This window comes from Dendrobates tinctorius, unplaced genomic scaffold (assembly GCF_039654945.1).
Source record: "Dendrobates tinctorius isolate UK_male_01 unplaced genomic scaffold, ASM3965494v1 ptg000027l, whole genome shotgun sequence".
Classification (NCBI taxonomy): Eukaryota; Metazoa; Chordata; class Amphibia; order Anura; family Dendrobatidae; genus Dendrobates; species Dendrobates tinctorius.
The window spans coordinates 12,000,861-12,022,404 of record NW_027361695.1 but is presented as its reverse complement, the minus strand read 5'-3'; the positions used below and the strand labels follow the sequence as shown (position 1 = coordinate 12,022,404).

The window sequence follows — 21,544 nt, the reverse complement described above, 5'->3', positions numbered from 1 at the left end:
TAAAAGTAGCACAGTTATACAGAGCTTAACGTTTAGAGAACTGCTAGATGTGCAGCAGAGAAAACAAATTATATTAAAAAATTGTGGCAACCAGTAAAGTAAGTGACACATCACTGGAATCAGGGTCTCTTCTCCTACATAATGCTACTCTTAGATGCGGTAGCAAAAACCTAGTGACAGATTCCCTTTAATATTGGGGCAGGGAAACGTTGCTAAACGATCTTACACGATAGTTTGAAAACTCCATTATGAAGTTTTGGACAGGGCAAGAAAGTTAATATTTTCATGCTGACAGCAATACACAGGATTCTACAAACATATTTGCACTTGCTCTTTGCCATTCTTAGGCTGCTTTCACATTAGCGTTTTTGTGCGCAGCGCATCGTGCGCAATAGGAACGCATGCAAAAACGCATCATGCGTTTTTGCATGCGTTTGCGTTTTTTTAGGCGCATTCGTTCTTTATGGGTAAACCCAGTGTCTACACATTTTTACCACAAAAACGCATGTTCACGAAAACGCCTGCGTTCCCATACACTGTAATGCGTTTTTTTGTTGCATTCCGTGCGCATGCGTTTTTTTGACAAATTTCTGTGCACCCAAAAATGCAACATGTTGCGTCTGGAGTGCAAAGGAACACACGACAAAAAAACGCATGCGCACGAAAACGCATACAAACGCGTGCAAACGCAAGACCATGCGCCCCCCATGTTAAAGATGGGGGCGCATGACGCATACGCATGGATGCGCCGCAAACGCTGCGCACAAGAACGCTAATGTGAAACCAGCCTTAAAGCTAGATACGTATGTGCATGTATTGCACTATGGCCGACCTCAAAGGTGTCTCACCTGTCCCACCGCAGATGACTGCACCCAAAGCGTGCAACCACCAGAAACACCACAGAAGTGGTATGTCTTACTCCAGTTTAATAAAAAACCTGAGAAATGTATGTATGCACAATGAATATTTTATTGAGATACACAACTGTGCATTAAAAATAAAACTTAAAAGTTAATTGTAAAAACAAGGAACAATGAAAGCAAGGGGAGGCCGATGAGAGACGCAAAATAATGGAAACAAGATGACAATATCAAGGATAGCCACCAAATGGCAGAATACCACCAAGGAGTATATATATATATATATATATATATATATACTAGATGGAGGCTCGATGCTATTGCATCAGGAAGGCGGTAATGTCACGATGGGGGCAGGCTTTGAATCTCTTCCCCCATGTGCTCACCCACCTATCCACTCTCTCTTTCCCCATGTGTTGACTTCTCCCATCTGTGCTCTCTTTTTTGACCTCTCTACCCCATGTGCTATCCCCCTTCTGACATTACAGCAGGAGATCGCAGAGGACACATTTTGTGACGTAAAATATTGTTGAAAAACAGTCAGCGAAATATTTCACCTCACAAAATTAATCCTCTGCGATCCCCCGCTGTAATGTTAGTATTGTATTTTGCTTCCTCCCCTTCCCAGGAGACGTGGTGTGCTCCGTACACGGTCAGTCACAGACATTTTTTAAAATGAACTTTCGTTAGCGAGAAAACCCTTTAATGTGACCGGCTTCCTCTACCTGTAGACACGACGCGCTTCTGTTGCCGGGATCAGCCGAATGATTCACTGCGCGGAATTCGCTCTGGCGCAGTGCAACGGTGTTCCGCTGGTGGTACTGCGCAAGAGGCTGCGTCCAGTGAGTGTGAGTGTGTGAGTGTGACTGTGAGTGTGTGAGTGTGACTGTGAGAGTGTCACTGTGAGTGTGTGAGTGTAAATTTGTGTGTGTGATGCGTACGGCGTATAGAGTGTGTGTGGTGCGACGGTGTTCCACTAATGGTACCGTGCAATAGGTTGGTACCAGCAGCTGTTTCCATATTGAGACACCCATCACTTGGGTGTCCCAATATGGCGGTCGGTGAACTTCGTCCGCTTGGAATTCTGGGATACGGTGACATCTGGACAGAACAGGAACTGAAAACATTACCAGGCAATTATATAAATAGATATACAAAGTTAATTACAATGCAAGTCTGCAAGTTTGATATATAGAGAATTGGTGCAAAGCAATACACAAAAAAATTTAATCAATAATGAAAAATTAAAGATAGACTACAATCAGACATACCCCAAAAAATAGTAATAGACAATGTCACCACATCGGCGTCCACCTCAGACCCCAAAATTCCAACATCCTATGCTTTATAAAAAAAAAATGGAGAGTCCTCCTTAATATAACAGCGCTCTTGTAAATTAGGCCATTGAGAGACCTTCAGCTTTGTGTTGTGAGCAGAGGAGTAAAGAGGACTCGGCTTCATACGGATCATTGTATGTGTGCATTCCTAGTCACAGACGGATGTTCCCGGCGAGCGATTACATTCATTGTATTATTTTATGGAATAATTAGAGGCGAGCGGATGATTTGCAAAGCAATTACTATGACTTGACATAAGTGACCCCAGAAAGAGCTCATGATGTTTGGAGCAAAAGTTAAATGGATCTCCATTCATCCCAGAATTAGTGCTGCGAAGAGACAAAGGCAATGAACAGAGTCGTCTTGAATATCTTAAAAAGCGCTATTTCAGGAGGCGCCATAGATTGTCGTCATGGGTGCAGGCGGCTCAGCGTTACTTCCTGACCAATCACATGATTCCTACATTTAGAGTCAGGCAGCTCATCGAGAGCACCGCGTAGTAAGTATTTACTGAACACAGCGGATGTCACAGCGCCATCTGCAGTGTGAACCAAGCACACACTGGCTACAACACTTATACACGGAACACCTATATTCATGAAGGGTATAAATAAAACCAACATTCCGAAAAGTATTGGAGATTGTTGGAAATTTGTTGGAGAGTTACAGGTAGGATTGCTCTAATACATGGAACCACTCATTTATAGTTCCAGTGAGGCTCACTCTGACGCGGTTATTTGCAACTGATCTTTGCATCAGTCGCACCCTGCATTCTAGGCCCTCACCATGACAGTGCCCACTTGGACAAGCAGATGGTTCCCAGCTGAATGCACCCTTTGCCCAATGCACCCTCTGCCCAAATATACAATAACCTCCTGGATCCACACAAATCTCACAGGTCACCATCCTCCTCTGGCAGCACTACGGTGTAAGCGATGTCCAACCAGTGCTCACATGGTGCCAAAGAGCACACAGACATTAAAAAACAATACTGTATGGTGCCAAATGTTGTCTTTGAAAATAGCCTGCTCAGATGGAAGAGGATTTTATCTTTGGTGCAATCTATTGGATGCAACAATCCTAAAAAGTCATTATCGACCCTTTAACGAGCCTTGCCACATCACTTAGGATAAGAAGCCAAACCAGATATGCTATTTGCAGACATGTGTTTCGGGATGTTGCCCATACTCAGTGCAAATCAAGAGATCTGATTTGGCAAGATGAGAGGCCACTAAGCCGGGGTCTAAGAGGGAACGTTTCTACTTGTGAAAAGTTACATGCCAGTGTAAGAAGACTTAAGGGCCGTGCATTACTCCTCTAGGAAATATACTTTGTCATTATAACTATTGGATTGAAGTGCTCAAAAGATGCCTGATCTTCAGCTTTAAACGCTGCTCCCAGAAGGACGTCTTTGGTTTTGTGCCCCGATGTTGTCACAGAATTTGAGCTGTGTGTGAATGGTGGATAACTGATTTCTCATTTTAGTAACAAAATCAGCTACTGAAATTCTGGCACAGGAAATGTCCTGTGTTGGACACAAACCAGAAGACCAGTCAGTACCCAGGATTGGAGCTGGTTGCAGAAGATTGAGCACCCTTCAGACCTGGAGAATATCAGTGAGTTACACAATTTTCTTATCTAAACACATATAACTACATTATTCTTTAGATGGACAACCCTTAAGGCTGCTTTTACACTTACCGTGTTTTGCGGTCCAATTTTGCAGCCCCAATAGATTTCTATGGAGCCGCAAAATCATCCAGCAAAAATTCCACTGTGCGCCGTGGGCCGTATTTGCGGCCGTAGTAAAAGATCAAGCTTGCTTGATCTTTTTCACGGCATACAGACACGGCCCCCATTGAAAATCAATGGGGCCGCAAAAACAAACGGAAGTTTGTTTTTGCAGTGCACCGTGACTTCCGGTTTTGCAAACGCCGTTTTTTTTTTTCAATACTATTTCTAGAGTATTGGAAAAATGAAAAACGGCGATCCGCAAGCTTTTTTGTGGTCCATTATTGCGGCAGACCGTCAAAATTGCGGCGATACGGCCCTCAAAAATGGGCCGCAATAACGGGCCGCAAAAAAACCAGTAAGTGTAAAAGTAGCCTAAAAGAAAGACTTTGACCCCATAGCCCATTTGCTTACTCCTATGTCTCCATTTTTACCATAACTTCAACCTATTGTTCTTTGTAATCTCTCATTTGAGAGAGAAATAACTTTTTTCAAGATTTTTTTATTAAACAGTGACTTGAGTTCTACTTTATAAAAACGCAAAATACATGTATACTACGATAATGGAAAGTTACCCAATGAGGAATCATTAGCGACGTAAAGACATCTAGTATCTATAGCCGAATGTCAACTGATTAGCAAAATCTTCTTGGAGAGATGACATAAGAACTTCTACAAAAATGGTGATAAAATGTGGCAATTTCTATAGACTATATAGAACTATATACAATTGTATATGTTGTTACATTTTTTTTACTTTTTATATTTTTATTTCATTTTTTTATGTAACAACTTTATTACTCTAGCCCTAACCCTATTCCTAGACCTAACCCTAACTGTAAACCTAACCCTAACCTTAACCGTAGCTATAAACCTAACCGTATTCCCAACCCTAAACCTAACTGAAAACCTAACCCTATTCCTAACCCTAACCTTAACCCTAGCTGTAAACCTAACACTATTCCTAACCCTAAACCTAACTGTAAACCTAACCCTATTCCTAACCCTAAGTTTAACCCTAGCTGTAAACCTAACCCTATTACTAACCCTAAACCTAACCCTGGCTCTATCCCTTGCCCGATTCCTAACCCTAACTGTAAACCTAACCCTATCCCTAATCCTAAACCTAACCATAAGTCTATCCCTAACCCTATTTCTAACCCTAAACCTAACTCTAGCTGTTAACCTAACCGTATGCTAATGCTGATCCAATTTCTAGCATTAATACTCATTTTTTAAAAAAAGCTTAACATAAAAGCAGCTCTTATTAATGAATGAAGAAGGTATTGGAGTACGGTCTTCATTTATTAGCTGCTCATCTTTTATCATCTTGGTTGTTACAAATGCAGAGCAAAAAAGTCAAGTTGGGTTTGTTATTGGCTGCTGCTGCGCTCTGCATAGATGACAAGGCTCACTTCATTATACTTAGCTTTCTCATATCAGTTGCTGCCTCTGCAAATCTCAGCAGCCTACGACCAACTTATTTCCACAGCTTTACTTTAGATAAGCAGCGCTGGGCGAGCAGTCACTGCATTGTTCCAAGAAAGAGCTGCACTTGCTGTCACTGACAGTGGTGACGGAGCAGGAAGAGTGCGCTCCTATAGACTAAGGCATCTGTTTAAGAGTTTTTAATGAGTTGTACGGTCTAAATTGATAAGTCTGCAGTCAGTAACTTATGAATCCCTCCAGTGCATGCATTGTGCGCTGCAGGGATTTGCCGGTTCCTAAGCCAGGACCGGCGGGTACATATGCGTTATGTATACTCCCACCCAGTGGGTGTGGCCACGCTCCATACAAGTGCATGGAGCAAGGATGCACCCACTTGATGGCTCTAGCCAGGAATCTGCATATCGCATACGTACCCGCCAATCCCGGCTTAGGAACCGGCGAATCCCCGCAGCGCACAATGCATGCACAGAGAGACTGCAGACTTATCAATTTAGACGGGACAACCCCTTTAAGGGTTTTTTTAACCCCCTAATCTGCCATCTTTGACTTGTCTGAATGGTCAAATAAAGATCATTAGCCACTTCAGGATTGGGCCATTTACCTCCTTTCCTGACCAGGCATATTTTTCAGGCTTTTTTTCATGCATGCAGTTTAAAAAGGTGTAAAAAAAATTTCTGATTCGGTTATTCAAGTAATTTTTGCATCTTTTTTTCATGATACATGGGGCTTTATTTTTACGTCACTGTCATATTCTGTTTTTATGGGCTTTTTTGTTGGTACCGTACATCAGTGGGGAATGTAGGGGTAATTATGTGACTGTTTTTCCCTGTTTTCATTTTAGGACCACTAAAATACTTGTTAACCTTTCTGTAACAATTATTTTCATATATCAGACATCTGTTTTTTATGTGGACGGGGCTAGTAACAGTGTTTTGGTTTGATAGTACCTTCTTTATTTCTTTATTTTTTACCTGCTATTTTTTATTTATTCATTTTCCATTTATTTTACGCACTATGCCCTCCATAAGTCATAAAAGACCTTTGGGGTACATTTTCAATATTTCAAAATTTTTATTTCCCCTGTAACAGGGGCTGGCTTATTAGCCCCAGTTACAGGGTCAATGCAGCCTCCCAGCTGTATGGAAAAGCCTAGTGGGTCTTCTATGACCCAGCAGATGCTGCTGCCTCCTTGTAGTCCAATGTGTATAGAGAAAGAAATGCCGTCAGCGCTACCTAATACTGCAAACACAGCTCTTGTTTAGTACTATGTATAGAGCAATAAAGAAGACACCATCAGTAATAAACCGTATCTGCCTTCTGCTTTGTGAATCCAGCCGTCTTTCTGCTCCCACAGCTATATGATTGCGTGAAGCTCTGCTACGTTTTAGAACCCCACTGCGGAATAGAATCGCCTGGACTTTCAAAGTCTATTGAAAGTAGTTTAAAAAAAATATATAACAACAAACTTTTCTCTTGTCAAAAAATCCCATTTATGTAGTCAAGTATTTGAAATTGCTGTCCAACACTATTCCTATAATAAATCTGAACAACCAAAAACAGTGGGTAAATTTCTGTTTTCTGACCTTTCTGATCCCACCAACCCACCAACAAAAATTTGTAGGTCAAAGACTGTATTTACCAGGAAATTATGTCTCTCATCTTTCCCATTTCAGATTCCAGGCCTTGCTTCCTTTTCCTATGGCCTGCCATCTATGCCCTAGCCCACTTCAGGTTACTGGGATAACCTGGCAAACACCTCTAACATCATAACCCACAGTTTTTAGAGACTGGATCAGGCATCATGTCCTGTCTGAGTATTATTGTTGCATTGCTTGCAGCAACCAAGTGCTAGTCAGGAGTTGCTTCACCTTCTATTTAGCTCAAGCTACAGTAAAGTGTCTAATTATTTTCTGCTACTCATGATTTCCATTCAACTTCCAGCATTCATTTTAAAGCTCAGCCCAGTTTACCTAGGCATAATCCACATCCATCTCTGCAATCAAGTGTCTAGCTTTCCAACTTCTTGTCCTTGTTTACACCTCAGCCTCTGCAGTCAAGGTGATGCATCAATGCAAGTTAGTATCAATTTCCCAATATATGTATGTCATTTTTGTGAGAATCGCTTCTCTACAAGTAATTATTGACTGTTATTCTGCAGTTAACCATTTTTTTTCTACAAGTTCATATTTGCATAAAGCTGTGCTGTAAACCATTACAATGCAAGCATTTACCAGCTTGCTTATTAATCTCTTACTTTCATGTACAGTCTCACCTCTACAAGTAACTACCTGTTGCCATTACACTACTGCTATCCTCCTTTTTACCATTTGCCTGCTGGTGGTTTTGAATTGTCTGTGCATTTGCTGTTCCATTTCTGTCCTCATATCTGGCTTTGCTTCATCTGGTATTGTATGAGTGCTCTGCCTATTTGACTGTTCTCCTACATACCCCGCTGTCCTGATCCATGCTGATCCACATGCTATCTAGCAAGTCCCACTCCGCCGCTTTATCACCTCCGGTCCGTGCTGCTTACCCTAACCTATGGCTAAAAGGCTTACAGAATCCACCTTAGTAGGTGAGCCTTTAACAAATAGTACAGATAAAACATTACAACTCATCTAAAAAAACATGCAAGCTAAATGTGGCAACGCAAAACATTTTTTTTTTAAGTTTTTAGCTTTTATTGGAATTGCTATCAAGTCATTTATACCTCATGGTGAAAAAAATGCTGTTGTTTCTAACACTTTCCTCCTCCCATAAAATTAAACAATATATTATTATATGTACCCTACAATATTTTGATAAAAAATACATATTTTTCCAAAAAGAACAAGCCCACATACAATTATCGTATGCCGATAAGTAGAGTTGAGCGACTTTGGTCGGATCGAGTTTCATGAAACAAAATTTGTTTCAGATGAAACTGGTCCGACTAGGGCAAAAAAGTTGGAGTTTCGACATTCATCCGCTCAATGCCGACTTTTATTCCCCATTGACTTGCATTGGGGTCGGGTTTTCGGACGAAACTCCAACTTTTTTTGCCCTAGTCGGACCAGTTTCATCTGAAACAAATTTTGTTTCATGAAACTCGATCTGACTAAAGTCGCTCAACTCTACCGATAAGAAGTTGGTTTGCGGAATACATTGATGAAAAAAAAGCCAAGTCCTTGAGAGTTTCAACGAGACGTTTCATATGGCACCATTAACAACCCGGAATCAACATGATTACACGTTGAATTATGCACTAGTAATTCTATATTTTTTCCCATTTGATCATATTGGATGGATATCAAAGGAAAAGTAATGCCAGGAAGGTGAATATATTATTAACCTCTTTTAGAGACCTGTGAATTATTTACACCCTCACATCCATGTCCCTGGTGTAAGCAGAGTGGAAACTTCTGCTCTGAAATACAAATATATCTTAATATGACAAAGAAAATGAATTTAGAAAAAAAAAAAGGTGTGAATTATCTCCCAAAGTGATAAATATGGGATAGCACGAAGAAGTGTTAAGGTGCAATATTGGCAAGTCTGTTGAAGTGGTAGTATATCCTCACACCGCACAGCCCTGTGTTCCTTGTTGGTAGGATATATCTGTGATATATTAGCTGGGATTACCTATCTGTGGAGATCAGTAATAACGCTTGCCTATCTTTCACCCAGGTGAAAGTCTCCTATTGGTGCCAATGTGTATACTGTAGCAAAGTCAGGTAGGAATAGTTTAACCCCTTAACCCCCAAGGGTGGTTTGCACGTTCGTGACCGGGCCAATTTTTACAATTCTGACCACTGTCCCTTTATGAGGTAATAACTCTGAAACGCTTTCATGGATCCCGGTGATTCTGACATTGTTTTCTCGTCACATATTGTACTTCATGCTAGTGGTAACATTTAATTCATATAACTTGCGTTTATTTGTGAAAAAAATGGAAATTTGGCAAAAATGTTGAAAATTTCGCAATTTTCCAACTTTGAATTTTTATGCCCTTTAATCACAGAGATACCGCACACAAAAAACTTAATAAGCAACATTTCCCACATGTTTACTTTACATCAGCACAATTTTGGAGCCAAAATTTTTTTTGTTAGGAAGTTATAAGGGTTAAAAGTTGACCAGTGATTTCTCATTTTTGCAACACCATTTTATTTTTACGGACCACATTACATTTGAAGCCACTTTGAGGGGTCTATATGATAGAAAATACCCAAAAGTGACACCATTCTAAAAACTGCACCCCTTAAGGTGCTCAAAACCACATTCAAGAAGTTTATTAACCCTTCAGGTGCTTCACAGGAATTTTTTGAATATTTAAAAAAAAAATGAACATTTAACTTTTTTTCACAAAAAAAATACTTCAGGTTCAATTTTTTTCATTTTACCAAAGGTAACAGGAGAAATTGGACTGCAAAAGTTATTGTGCAGTTTGTCCTGAGTACACTGATACCTGATATCTGGGGGAATCACTGTTTCGGCGCATGGCAGAGCTCAGAAGGGAAGGAGCATCGTTTGACTTTTTCAATGCAAAATTGGCTGGAATTCAGATCGGATGCCATGTCACGTTTGGAGAGCCCCTGATGTACCTAAACAGTGGAAACCTCCCACAAGTGACACCATTTTGGAAACTAGACCCCCTAAGGAACTTATCTAGATATGTGGTGAGAACTTTGAACCCACAAGGGCTTCATAGAAGTTTATAACATACAGCCGTACAATTAAAAAATCATATTTTTTGCACAAAAATGATCTTTTCACCCTCAATTCTTATTTTTCCAAGGGTTACAGGACCCTAAAAGTTATTGTGCATTTTGTCCTGAGTACGCTAATACCCCACATGTGGGGGTAAAGCACTATTTGGGCGCATGGCAGAGCTCAGAAGGGAAGCAGCGCCATTTGACTTTTTTGGCTGGAATTGAGATCGGACACCATGTCGCGATTGGAAAACCCCTGATGTACCAAAACAGTGGAAACCCCCCACACATGACACCATTTTGGAAACAAGACCCCCCAAGGAACTTATCTAGATATGTGGTGAGAGCTTTGAACCCCTAAGGGCTTCACAGAAGTTTATAATGTACAGCTGTACAATTAAAAAATCATATTTTTTCCACAAAAATGATCTTTTCACCCTCAATTCTTATTTTTCCAAGGGTAACAGTACCCTGAAAGTTATTGTGCAATTTGTTCTGAGTACGTTGATACCCCACATGTGGGGGTAAAGCACTATTTGGGCGCATGGCAGAGCTCGGAAGGGAAGCAGCGCCATTTGACGTTTTTGGCTGGAATTGAGATCGGACACCATGTCGTGTTTGGAAAGCCCCTAATGTACCAAAACAGTGAAAACCCCCCACAAATGACACCATTTTGGAAACTAGACCCTCCAAGGAACTTATCTAGATGTTTGGTGAGCACTTTGAACCCCCCAGTGCTTCACAGAAGTTTATAACGCCCGGGCGTGAAAATAAAAAAATCGTATTTTTTTAAAAAACATGATCATTTAGTCACCAATTTTTTTATTTTCCCAAGGGTACCAGGAGAAATTGGACCCCAAAAGTTGTTGTCCAATTTGTCCTGAGTACGCTCATACCCCATATGTGGGAGAAAACTACTGCATGGGCACACGTCAGGGCTCGGAAGGGAAGTAGTAACGTTTTGGAATGCAGACTTTAATGGAGTGGTTTGCGGGTGTCATGTTGCTTTTGGAGAGCCCCTGATGTACCTAAACAGTGGAAACCCCCCACAAGTGACCCCATTTTGGAAACTAGACCCCCTAAGGAACTTATCTAGATGTGTGGTGAGCACTTTAAACCCCCCCAGTGCTTCACAGAAATTTATAACGACCGGGCGTGAAAATAAAAAAATCGTATTTTTTCAACAAACATGATCTTTTAGCCCCCAATTTTATATTTTCCTAAGGGTAACAGGAGAAATTGGACCCAAAAAGTCGTTTTGCAATTTGTCCTGAGTAGGCTGATACCCTATATGTGGGGGTAAAACACTGTTTGGGCGTATGGCAGAGCTTGGAAGGGAAGGAGCACCATTTGACTTTTTCAACGCAAAATTGGCTGGAATTGCAATCAGACGCCATGTTGCATTTGGAGAGCACCTGATGTGCCCAAACAGTGGAAACCCCCCAATTATAACTTCAACCCTAACCCCAACACACCCCTAACCCTAATCTCAGCCCTAACCCTAGCCCTAACCCTAGCCCTAACCCTAATGGGAAAATGGAAATAAATACATTTTCTTTTAATTTTATTATTTTTTCCCTAACTAAGGGGGTGATATCGGGGGGTTTGATTTACTATTTATGGCGGGTTTTTATGTTTGGCGGCTGTCGCACGCTAAAAGACGCTTTTTATTGTAAAAATAGTTTTTGCATCACCACATATTGAGAGCTATAATTTTTCCATATTTTGACTCACTGAGTCATGTGAGGTCTTATTTTTTGTGGGACGAATTGACGTTTTTATTGGTATCATTTTCGGGCACGTGACATTTTTGGTCGCTTTTTATTCTGATTTTTGGGAAGCAGAATGAACAAAAACCAGCGTTTCATGAATTTCTTTTGGGAGTTGCGTTTACACCGTTCCACCTGCTGTAAAATTGATAAAGTGGTTTTATTCTTCGGGTCAGTACGATTACAGAGATACCTCATTTAGGTCTTTTTTTATGTTTTGGCGCTTTCATGCAATGAAAACAATTTTATATAAAAAATAATTATTTTTGCATCGCTTTATTCTGCGTGCTATAACTTTTTTATTTTTTTGCTGATGATGCTGTATGGTGGCTCGTTTTTTGCGGGACAAGATGACGTTTCCAGTGGTACCATGGATATTTATATGCGTCTTTTTGATCGCGCGTTATTGCACTTTTGGTTCGGCGGTATGATAATAAATCATTATTTTTTGCTTCGTTTTTTATTTTTATTTTTAAGGGGTTCGCTAAAGGGGTTAACTAATGGGACAGATTTATAGGGCAGGTCGTTTCAGACGCGGCGATACCTAATATGTGTACTTTTATTGTTTGTTTTTTTTATTTCCAAAAATGAATTTATTAGGGAATATTTTTTTTTTTAATTTATTTAGCGATTTTTTTAAAATTAATTTTACACTTTTTTTTTAACTTTATTACATTGTTCCAGGTGGGACAACACTGTGGCGATCTGTCACAGGCACTGCACAAGGCTTCCTCCTTGCCTGCGCTTTGCAGGCATGAGGAAGCCAGCTCCCTGCAGGCCCCCGAAGGTCCCCGTCGCCATCTTGGATTCGGGGACCTGCAGGGATGGAGCCCCCTGCAGCAGCGCTGCACATTGCGTTGCTGTGGGGGGCTCAGGGAAGCGCGGAGGGAGCCCCCTCCCTGCCGATGCTTCCCTTTCACCCCCGGTACACCGCGATCGTGTTTGATCGCGGTGTGCAAGGGGCTAACGTGTCGGGGACGGTCTGTGACAGCCCCTGACAAATTGTACCGGGTGTCAGCTGTGATAACTGGGAAAGAGGCATGCCTGGTTCTGATGAGTGACCAGCCAAAATGTGAGCTGTAACTGGGAAAGAGGCATGCCTAGTTCTGATGAGTGACCAGCCAAAATGTGAGATGTAGCTGGGAAAGAGGCATGCCAGGCTCTGATGAGTGACCAGTCAAAATGTGAGCTGTAACTGGGAAAGAGGCATGCCTGGTTCTGATGAGTGACCAGTCAAAATGTGAGCTGTAGCTCAGACAGCAGCATGCCTGTGTATCTCTCTTTATGGAGACTTGCACAGGTCAGCTAGGAAAGCTGAGCAGTTTGTGTGTTGGAGCTGCAGAGTAAAGTTTGGAAGTTGCTGCCTATTCAGTGTGAACTGTGCCTGGAGTTGAACACTTCTGTCTGACTCTGGAAGCCATTAAGACTGGTAAGACTGAATCTCTTCTATATATGAAGTTTGCTCCAGAAGAGAGAAGACTGTAATCTTTTTGGGTGAACCCGCACTGACACATATGCCTGCTAAATTAACTGTTTATTTGCTGTGATACTTTTGTGCCCAGAAGAGACTGTTTTTGGTTTTGAATCCCTTTGAGTTTTATGAAAGCAATAAAACTGCACCAAACTGTATTGCCTTTGTGATTGCTTCCTAATGCCTACCTGAGAGCGTGAATCCCAACAATACATAGATTGCAGCTCAGTATCATTAGCCTTCTCCTCTAGCCACCTTTACCACTCCTCTGGTTCAAGTTGTAGCTCTTCACCTGTAAAGAGAACCTGTCAACAGGTCAAAAGTGTCCAGTTTTTGCTCTTATTTTATTCCTGCTGCTCCAGTGAGTATTCAATTTTTTTTATTTTTTGTAACCCGCTATACGGTTCCTGAGATATGGGCCTTTTTATTTAATACTAATTTATACAGTCTTTACCAAGGGGGCGTAGCTGAAAGGATCCTCTGGGGCGTGTACTTAGGCTGGTCTGCATTATTACCCTCTTACTCTAATAGTGAAGACATTGAATATATTCTACGAAACATCACAGCAACTAAATAGATTCCAGTTTATAAATGTTAACTTTTTTTAAGGTTATTTTATCACTTTCGATAATAATAGTATAGAGTAAGTATAATGCAAAAATCTCAAGACTTGACAAAGTAGAATACAGTTTGAATACGGCAATTATTACATAGGATTGATCTTTAAAGAGAACGTTTTCCCTTATGGATTCTTAATAGCAGGCACAAGCGGAAGAAGGGATTCAGAGACAGTGGAAATATCAGAAAGTTTTATCTTCTCTTCATTGGCTGACGTGGACTTCCATCTTCTTGCTCCTGACTTGGTGTTATATTCATACATGTTCCCTGTGACTGATACAAGAGAAGACGTTTAATAGACTTTACTTATATTGGAGCAGGAATTTACCTGTGAGGTGAACAATAATAATTATTTTTTTTTTACTTTTCAGGTTTTATAGAGTTATGGTTAATCTAGTCATTGCTGCATGAAACCTCCCCATTCAATTAATGAGCAAAAAAAATATTAATAATGATTTAATAATATTAAAAAAAACTGTATTTTAAAAGAAAAGTTAAAGGGAATCTGTCAGTAGTTTTTTGCTGTTGAATCTGATGTAGGGCAGAGACCCTGATTCCAGGATGGGTCACTTGTTAGGCGGTGTGTTGATGTTTCAATAAACTCAGAGTTTTATCAGAAGGAGATTATCACTACAGGACTAGGTGTCTCGTGCCCCCTAGTCCAGCCATGCCCCCACCACTGATTGGCAGCTTGTTGACAGCTGATTGGAAGCTTGTACACAGAAAGTAGTCAATCAGTGGTGTGGGCGGGGTTATGCAGGGCTCAGCATTTGAGCTCTCCTGGATATGCAGCAGAGAAAATTGTGGTTTTATCAAAATGACAGTATGCAGACCAGCAAGTGATACATCATTGGAATCAGTGTCTCAGCCCGAACATCATGCTGCTCTCAGAATAGCAACAAAAACCTGGTGATAGATTATCTTCAATACAAGCCGAGAAGAGTGTCTTAAAAATATGTTTTCTTACTACAGTCAGAGCAATGGGGGGGAGGCTCCTGCTGCAGGTAGTTTTTTTTTTTTTACAACCACACACAGAATAGTAAGGAAAAGGAGGGAAACATAGCTGAGCTCCTGAGACATACAGAGAAGATGTGATAATAATTTTTCTATATTTTAATTGTAATATGAGGCAAAATAGAAACAAAGAAATTTAAATAATTAGGGGAGGAATTGCTGGGATATCAGTTCATTTTGTAATTTTGTCTGAATTTTCTACATTTAGTGTTCCTTTTAAAGGGAATCTGTCACCTACTTTTGGCGGGCTATTTAAATGAGGTCTGTCCGGTCCGATGGGCGGTGTTTCCGATCTTTGCCGCCTCCCCATCCTTGGCCGCCGTCCACAGTTTTCTCATGAATAGGAGTAGGAGTAGCAAAATACTTCCGGGGCTTAGTTAACCGGCGCATGCGCAGTCAGGCTTTTCGGCTTTGCCCGCAGTTGGGCAAAGCATACTGCACGTGCGCGAGCCAAGAATGCTTAGCGCACGCACGAAAGTTGGCAGACACCTACTCCTATTCTTGAAAAAACTGCGGACGGCGGCCAAGGATGGGGAGGCGGCAAAGATTGGAAACACCGCTCATCGGACCGGACAGACCTCATTTAAACAGCCCGCCAAAAGTAGGTGACAGATTCCCTTTAAATGAAAAACATGGCTGGTTTCATCCTGGATTGCATCTATTATTGCTGGTCAGCTCTATTGTAGTGAATTGGGCTGGATTGCAATACCACACACAACCTTCATAGAGAAATGGCGCTGTTTTTAAAAGAAAGCTGTCATGTTTTTCTAATCCCTTACAACTAGAGATGAGTGAATACATTTGCAGGACCCTAGTTCAGCAGCCACATCGCCTGGACCGGAACCCTCGAACCATTTCCTACCTGCTGGTGCCTACTAATCAGAAGAGGTGCAGGAGGAGGGAGGTTTACAGGGCTTCCATCTGACGTCCATGGACTACTGACATGGTCACTGGACTAGGTTTGTGCAGATCGAGTCACTTATCTCTACTTACAACTCTTAACAATCAGCGCAAAAATGCAATTCACCTGGATCTACAGCCTCCCCATCAAAGATGGCTTCTAAGGTTGTTGTTTCCTAAAAGTAACAAAAAGAAAACATTTCTCAAGCAAGTAAATAGAATATAGTTTTTTTTTTATTCAGTAGTTGTGCTATAAACGGCGTGTATCTAATGAGCACGCAATGAGTTACATGGCAGGATAGTAAAATAATGGGTGACAACAACAGCTCCCTATCAGGGTGTCGTACATCACAAACACTTCACTTTCTGTGTTGTTTGAGCTCTTGTGCTTTGTATTAATTTTAGGGTCTTATTTGGAGTATGGTTTAAAGGAATCGTCCAAAAAAGTCTGCAGTCACTCAATGGGATTGCAGACTTGTGAATCTTCGAACACATTCCGACTAGACGTGAGTGGCAGAGCACGTCTAGTCAGAATGTGGCCGCAAGTATACATATTGCTTACTTCAGTCACAGGACATGACATGGAGAATTCTGTCAGCACAATGTGGTCAGGGGTATGTAATATGTATGCATTTTTCTTTATTAGTTTTAACATCTGTATCAGCTTGGGATGTAGTCTGAGATCTGATTGAATGGGTCGTCGGATCTAGGGTCTGTATTCATTTTACGACCTGGCATGGGGTCTGGTTAAATTGGGGTCTGTTCTGGAGTCTGTATTATTGTAGAGTCTGATTTCATTTTGAGGGGGTCTGTATTAATTTGTGGCTTGATTTTATTTGGGCTCTTTATTAGTTTTAGGGTCTTGTCTTGGCTCTTTATTAGTTTTGGAATGTCATGCGAGGTCTGCAGAAACTTTATCGTCCTACCTAAGGTTTGCTTTATTTTTATGGTTTAGCTTTGGTTCTAATTTTTTTTTTTTTAGCTCTGCATCTATTTTAATGAAATACGGTAGTTATTTATTTTGCCTGCGTTTGTGTCTTTCACAATGTACTATTTAAGATTCTTTATTAGCTAGTTAGTTTTTAATCAGCTTAGGACATTGAATTACACCTTTTAGCAGCACTGTAAGCAAATATATATAAGAGGTAGTGATGAGCGTTAACATGCTCGGGTGCTAACCGAGTAACTTTGGGCATGGTCGAAAAATATGTTTGAGTCTCCACAGCTTTTCGACAGCCGCAACACATACAGGGATTGCCTAAGAAACGGGTAATCCCTGCATGTGTTGGGGCAGTCGAACAGCTGTGAGACCCAAGGCCGCGCCTGCATGTCTCGGGGCTGTTCGACAGACGCAACACATGTAGGGATTGCCTGTTTGTTAGACAATCCCTGCTTGTGTTGCGGATGTTGGGCAGCCCCGAGACATGCAGCTGCGGGGACTCAAACATATTTTTCGAGTATGCCGAAGTCACTGGGTTAGCACCTGAGCATGCTCAGATAACACCTTATCCCAGCACGTTCGTTCATCACTAATAAAATCCACGAGGATATAAAACACAACTCACCGTTATAATTTCCACCTTTTCTTTTTTTGTACCTAATTAATATAAAAGAAAGAAAAAAAGCATCAAAACTGTTTACATAGAATAACAAAGCCAAAAACCGCAACATTAAATCCCAGCCCAAAACACTTCCAAAATATCCAAGACCAACCTCTTTTGGGTTTTTCAGGACTGGCCTTCAAATTCGGGACTTTTGGACCTTACATGTGTCTTAAGAGACCCTTACCTGCTTTGTAAGTCTTGACCCTGTCGAGAATAAACACAGAGAAGTTAGTAGTCCGTCCACTTACCGGGGACGCATAGGAAACAAGTGGTCGCACTCACCTCTTTTTGGAAACCTTGTTTCTTGCCTTTTGGCACAACTCCTTTATTTTGCCGTATTTCCATAGCAGGTGACATGCCCACGCCAGAAGAGCGGTAAGGAACAGCGCCATGAGGGTAAGGAGAAAGGGCACATACCAGGCGGAGGGGTTATAAGTGTTGACATCCTGGTATACTATTGTTAGTCCTTTTCTTTTCTAGACAAAAAAAAACAAAAAAGAAAAAGTAAAACAAATATACCTAATGTGTAATCGGACCAATTACAGCGCAGAACAAAGCCTGTATGAAATGTACCCATCAGACCATTATCGGTCAGCGTTACATTCGGACTATCAATGTACACTAATATGAGCCATATACAGTACATAGGGGCTGGCGGACACATACAGAAGTGGCCCCTGTGCAACAATGGGCCCTCTGCCACCCAATAGCTCATCATAATACACAATTCCACCTGCTTTGGAGGCGAAAATGACTCCCATTACTTCTTTGGTCCCTGTGCAGCTGCGCAGGTTGCCCCAATGGTCTGTCCGCCCCTGGGTTGCCCAACTTTGGGGTAATTTTTTTTTTTATTTTTTAATTATCTTCATGTAATTGTGGCTAAAAGTTATTTTTGCAAATTGAATTTCATTAATAAATGTGACTCCTATATCCTTTGTGTTTCACTTGCTATGGAATGAGTTAACTGAGAATCCATCAGTGACAGTCTGATAGAGAGTTTTTTAAAGGGAACCTGTCACCAGAAAAAAAAAAATTCTATTAGCCTACAGATATGGGGTTAATTTTCAGGTTAGTAGCTTTATTAACGCACCCAGTGCCCGCACTTAGTCGAATGCTAAACGGGGAGAAAATGACCTTTATTCGCCCAGCAGCACTCTGGTATCAGTCATGGTGATGGCTGTAACAGCGCCCCCGACACTAACACTGGTCTGCCAGTCAGTGTAGGGGGGCACGTTACAGTCGCTGCTCTGTATACTGAACCAGCGCCACCCGGTGGCTGAAACCGGACCGCTGCCAAGGGAGGAATGAAGTTAATTTTTTTCCCTGCAGCGTTCAGCTATGTGCAGACGCCAGGCAGGTTAGTTACGCTATTAACCTGTAGATTAACCCCATATCTGCAGGCTAACAGCGTTAATTTCTGACAGGTTCCCTTTAACTTATTAATCCATCTTTTTCTGAGGTCTTCTCGGCTGATTTACGACCACTGACCACATCAAAGATGAATGTGCAGGAATCAAAGAGCCTGTGAAAGCAAAACAGTGCAAAATTTGTAATGAAACCCAATTGAAAAAATTATTTTTAGTCCCAAATACATGCATTTAAGTAAAAAAATTAATATGGTCCTCTGATGCGGACAACACCAAATCCGACATGTATGCTTGGGTCTGCTAACAGGGAAAAAGGAATGAGCAGCTGCCAGTCGAAATTGAGATCACTTATCTCCTGGGGAAAACCTGAAACCATGAATGTCCAACTTAGGAAAGAGTCAGACGGCCATAAAACTCGGACAAGGATCACAACGCAATGCTAGGACTGGCTGTTGACTCTCCCGGGCTGGTAGAGCTGATGGTCAGTTCGAGCACTGCATTGAGATCTTTGTCCGCCTGACCCTACCTTTACCCGTGATATCGGTGAAGCAGAATCCCTCCAATACACATCAGAGGGTCTTACACCCATTGTATATGGTCAATAAGTAAGTAATACGGAGTCCCCTCTAACACTTACGTAGTAGTCAGTTGTAGGTGGAGGTGGCGTATTTGTCCGGACCACGTTTACCATTATCACTGTTGTCCCCGTCCTTGGCTGCTTAACGCGGCCGTTCTTAACATTGTCATCAATGATGTGGACCACTAGGTTGTAACTCTGCTGCCTGTCAGCGCCGTTGTTAAAATCAAAAGGGGTTTTCACGATCAGTTTCGGATTATGAGAGCCGTGAGTGGGATCGAAAGCAAAGTGATTATTAATGTTTCCTGAGGGGGGTGAAAAAAAAAGCAGAGTAATTTGCATTAAGATAATGTCTGTTCTTCCCGTAATTAGTAATATTTCGCAGAATAACAGATCTATACGAGCTCGTCGGTGATAAATGATGCACGGTTATTATGTCCATTTACCGAAAATGTCATACGTCTTTTACAAAATCAAAAAGGTGGTATAAGCCGCGAGCGTCATTTGTTCTGAAAAATCTGTTTGTGCCAAGTAAAAGAAGTTTTTATTCCGGAGCAAAGTTTTGGTTGTCCTGTAACTAAACAGGAGTCAAATCAATGTGCCTAGGCCCCTGGCAGTACGCCATTGGATGGATGGGGTCCCTCAAGGGAGTGGGAGCCCTAGACATTTGCCTAGTCTGCCTGCCCCTAATGCCGCCCCTGGCAATGGCACCAATGTGGTACGCCACCAAAAACATCTTCCTTTGCAGGCCTGTTTCACGCCCTGAATGTCCATTTGGATCCCGGGTGCTCTTTATAATGGTGTCACACAAATGAAACCTTCTGGAAACACTTTTTTTTCTAGAAGGATTCAACCTGTAAGATTTGCCAACTCACGTTTTTTCCCCCGATCCCTCCCAGAGACATAATGAAAAAGTTGGCAGCTATAATTGGACTTGTTACAGATGTAATAAAACGTGCACATGCCTAATAACTACATAACGCTCCTTTATTTTTGGTCCACACAGTATTTCACTTTGAAGAGCAGCAGCCTGTGCTTCGGAGCTGCTCTTCTGATTTCTTCGAGATTTGAAGTTTGACCATAGTCACAATTATAAGTAACACCTCTAGATTTAAGTTCTTGTGGCCACTGACGTCCTTCACCTATAAGCCCCTATGATCAATGGACTGTCTGCTAATGGGGTCATATAGCGGCTACAATCTCTACTACGCCAGCAGTTATGCCATCTTAAAAGAAGAAAAGTTGAAGATAAAGGGAATACTGTATATGTTGATTATATTAATTAGGTACATGTGAAAAGATCATACTGCCATTTTAAAGAGCCATGCAACATAACTAGGGATATTACCCAAGTCAGACATCCATTTGTAGACAGCTGTGTCAGGGTTCATGCCCCTCATCAGCGCAGAGCAGGGTTTGACTGGCTACATCAGATGCCTTTGACTCCTCTTTGGGTGGAACTAATTCAGCTGGTCTTTGTAATGGCGATCCCATTCATCCAGCCAAATCCTAATCTGAAACAATGGGACAAGTTCTCCAAAACAGCTGTATGCAGATGGGTATCTAGATTGGCTAGTAACGCTTGGTCATGTTGTAAGGATCCTTAAAGGGTTGGACATTGACTTACATGGTAACTACTTCCAATAAGTGGCACTAGCGTTAAAGTTTTGGACCATTGCTGATAGTATCCCATACTTCATAGAAAGTTAGTCTTCCCACCCCATTCCCAAGCAAATTTTGCAAACCATAAATTAAAGGCATGCATAAGGAAAAAACATTTTCCACCTGAAGCAATTTCAAATCGCATGTCTGTATTTTCCGAGTCCCGATCATTGCAGTTGAGACGGAAGTTGTTGATGTTTCTCCCTGCGGTGATGTTGTCATAGATGGTGGCGGTGTACCTGGATGGTCGACACACCGGAGCCTCATCATTTTCTTCTGTTACATCAACGGTGACCTTGCAGATGCGATAAATAAAGGGTCAATACATTTGGAAGGAGCAGGTGCCCGGATTCACTTCATTGCCAGATGGGTGTGTGAAGGGGGCTGTCTAACTCCTTATTTCAATTATTAAGCCAGCCCCTTATTTTATTAAAGCTTATGAGGAGACAGAGAAGGGGGCTGGCTTAGAAATTGAAATAGGTACTCTGGCTTCT

At 41.5% G+C, this 21,544-nt stretch overlaps 1 protein-coding gene across 1 annotated transcript in view; it reads right to left on the bottom strand.

The window, feature by feature from the left end:
* Window positions 1-14,012: 14,012 nt before the first annotated feature.
* Window positions 14,013-21,544, bottom strand: part of LOC141084717 (cadherin-related family member 3-like) — a 51,486-nt gene continuing 43,954 nt past the window's right edge. Inside the window, exons 13-19 of the mRNA XM_073569590.1 lie at window positions 21,174-21,345; window positions 19,449-19,693; window positions 17,727-17,920; window positions 17,629-17,648; window positions 17,406-17,437; window positions 15,968-16,016; window positions 14,013-14,199 (exon numbers count right to left, since the gene is read on the bottom strand). Of these exons, the coding sequence (XP_073425691.1) occupies window positions 14,051-14,199; window positions 15,968-16,016; window positions 17,406-17,437; window positions 17,629-17,648; window positions 17,727-17,920; window positions 19,449-19,693; window positions 21,174-21,345 (861 nt within the window). The 3' untranslated portion in view covers window positions 14,013-14,050. The remainder of the gene's footprint in view (window positions 14,200-15,967; window positions 16,017-17,405; window positions 17,438-17,628; window positions 17,649-17,726; window positions 17,921-19,448; window positions 19,694-21,173; window positions 21,346-21,544) is intronic.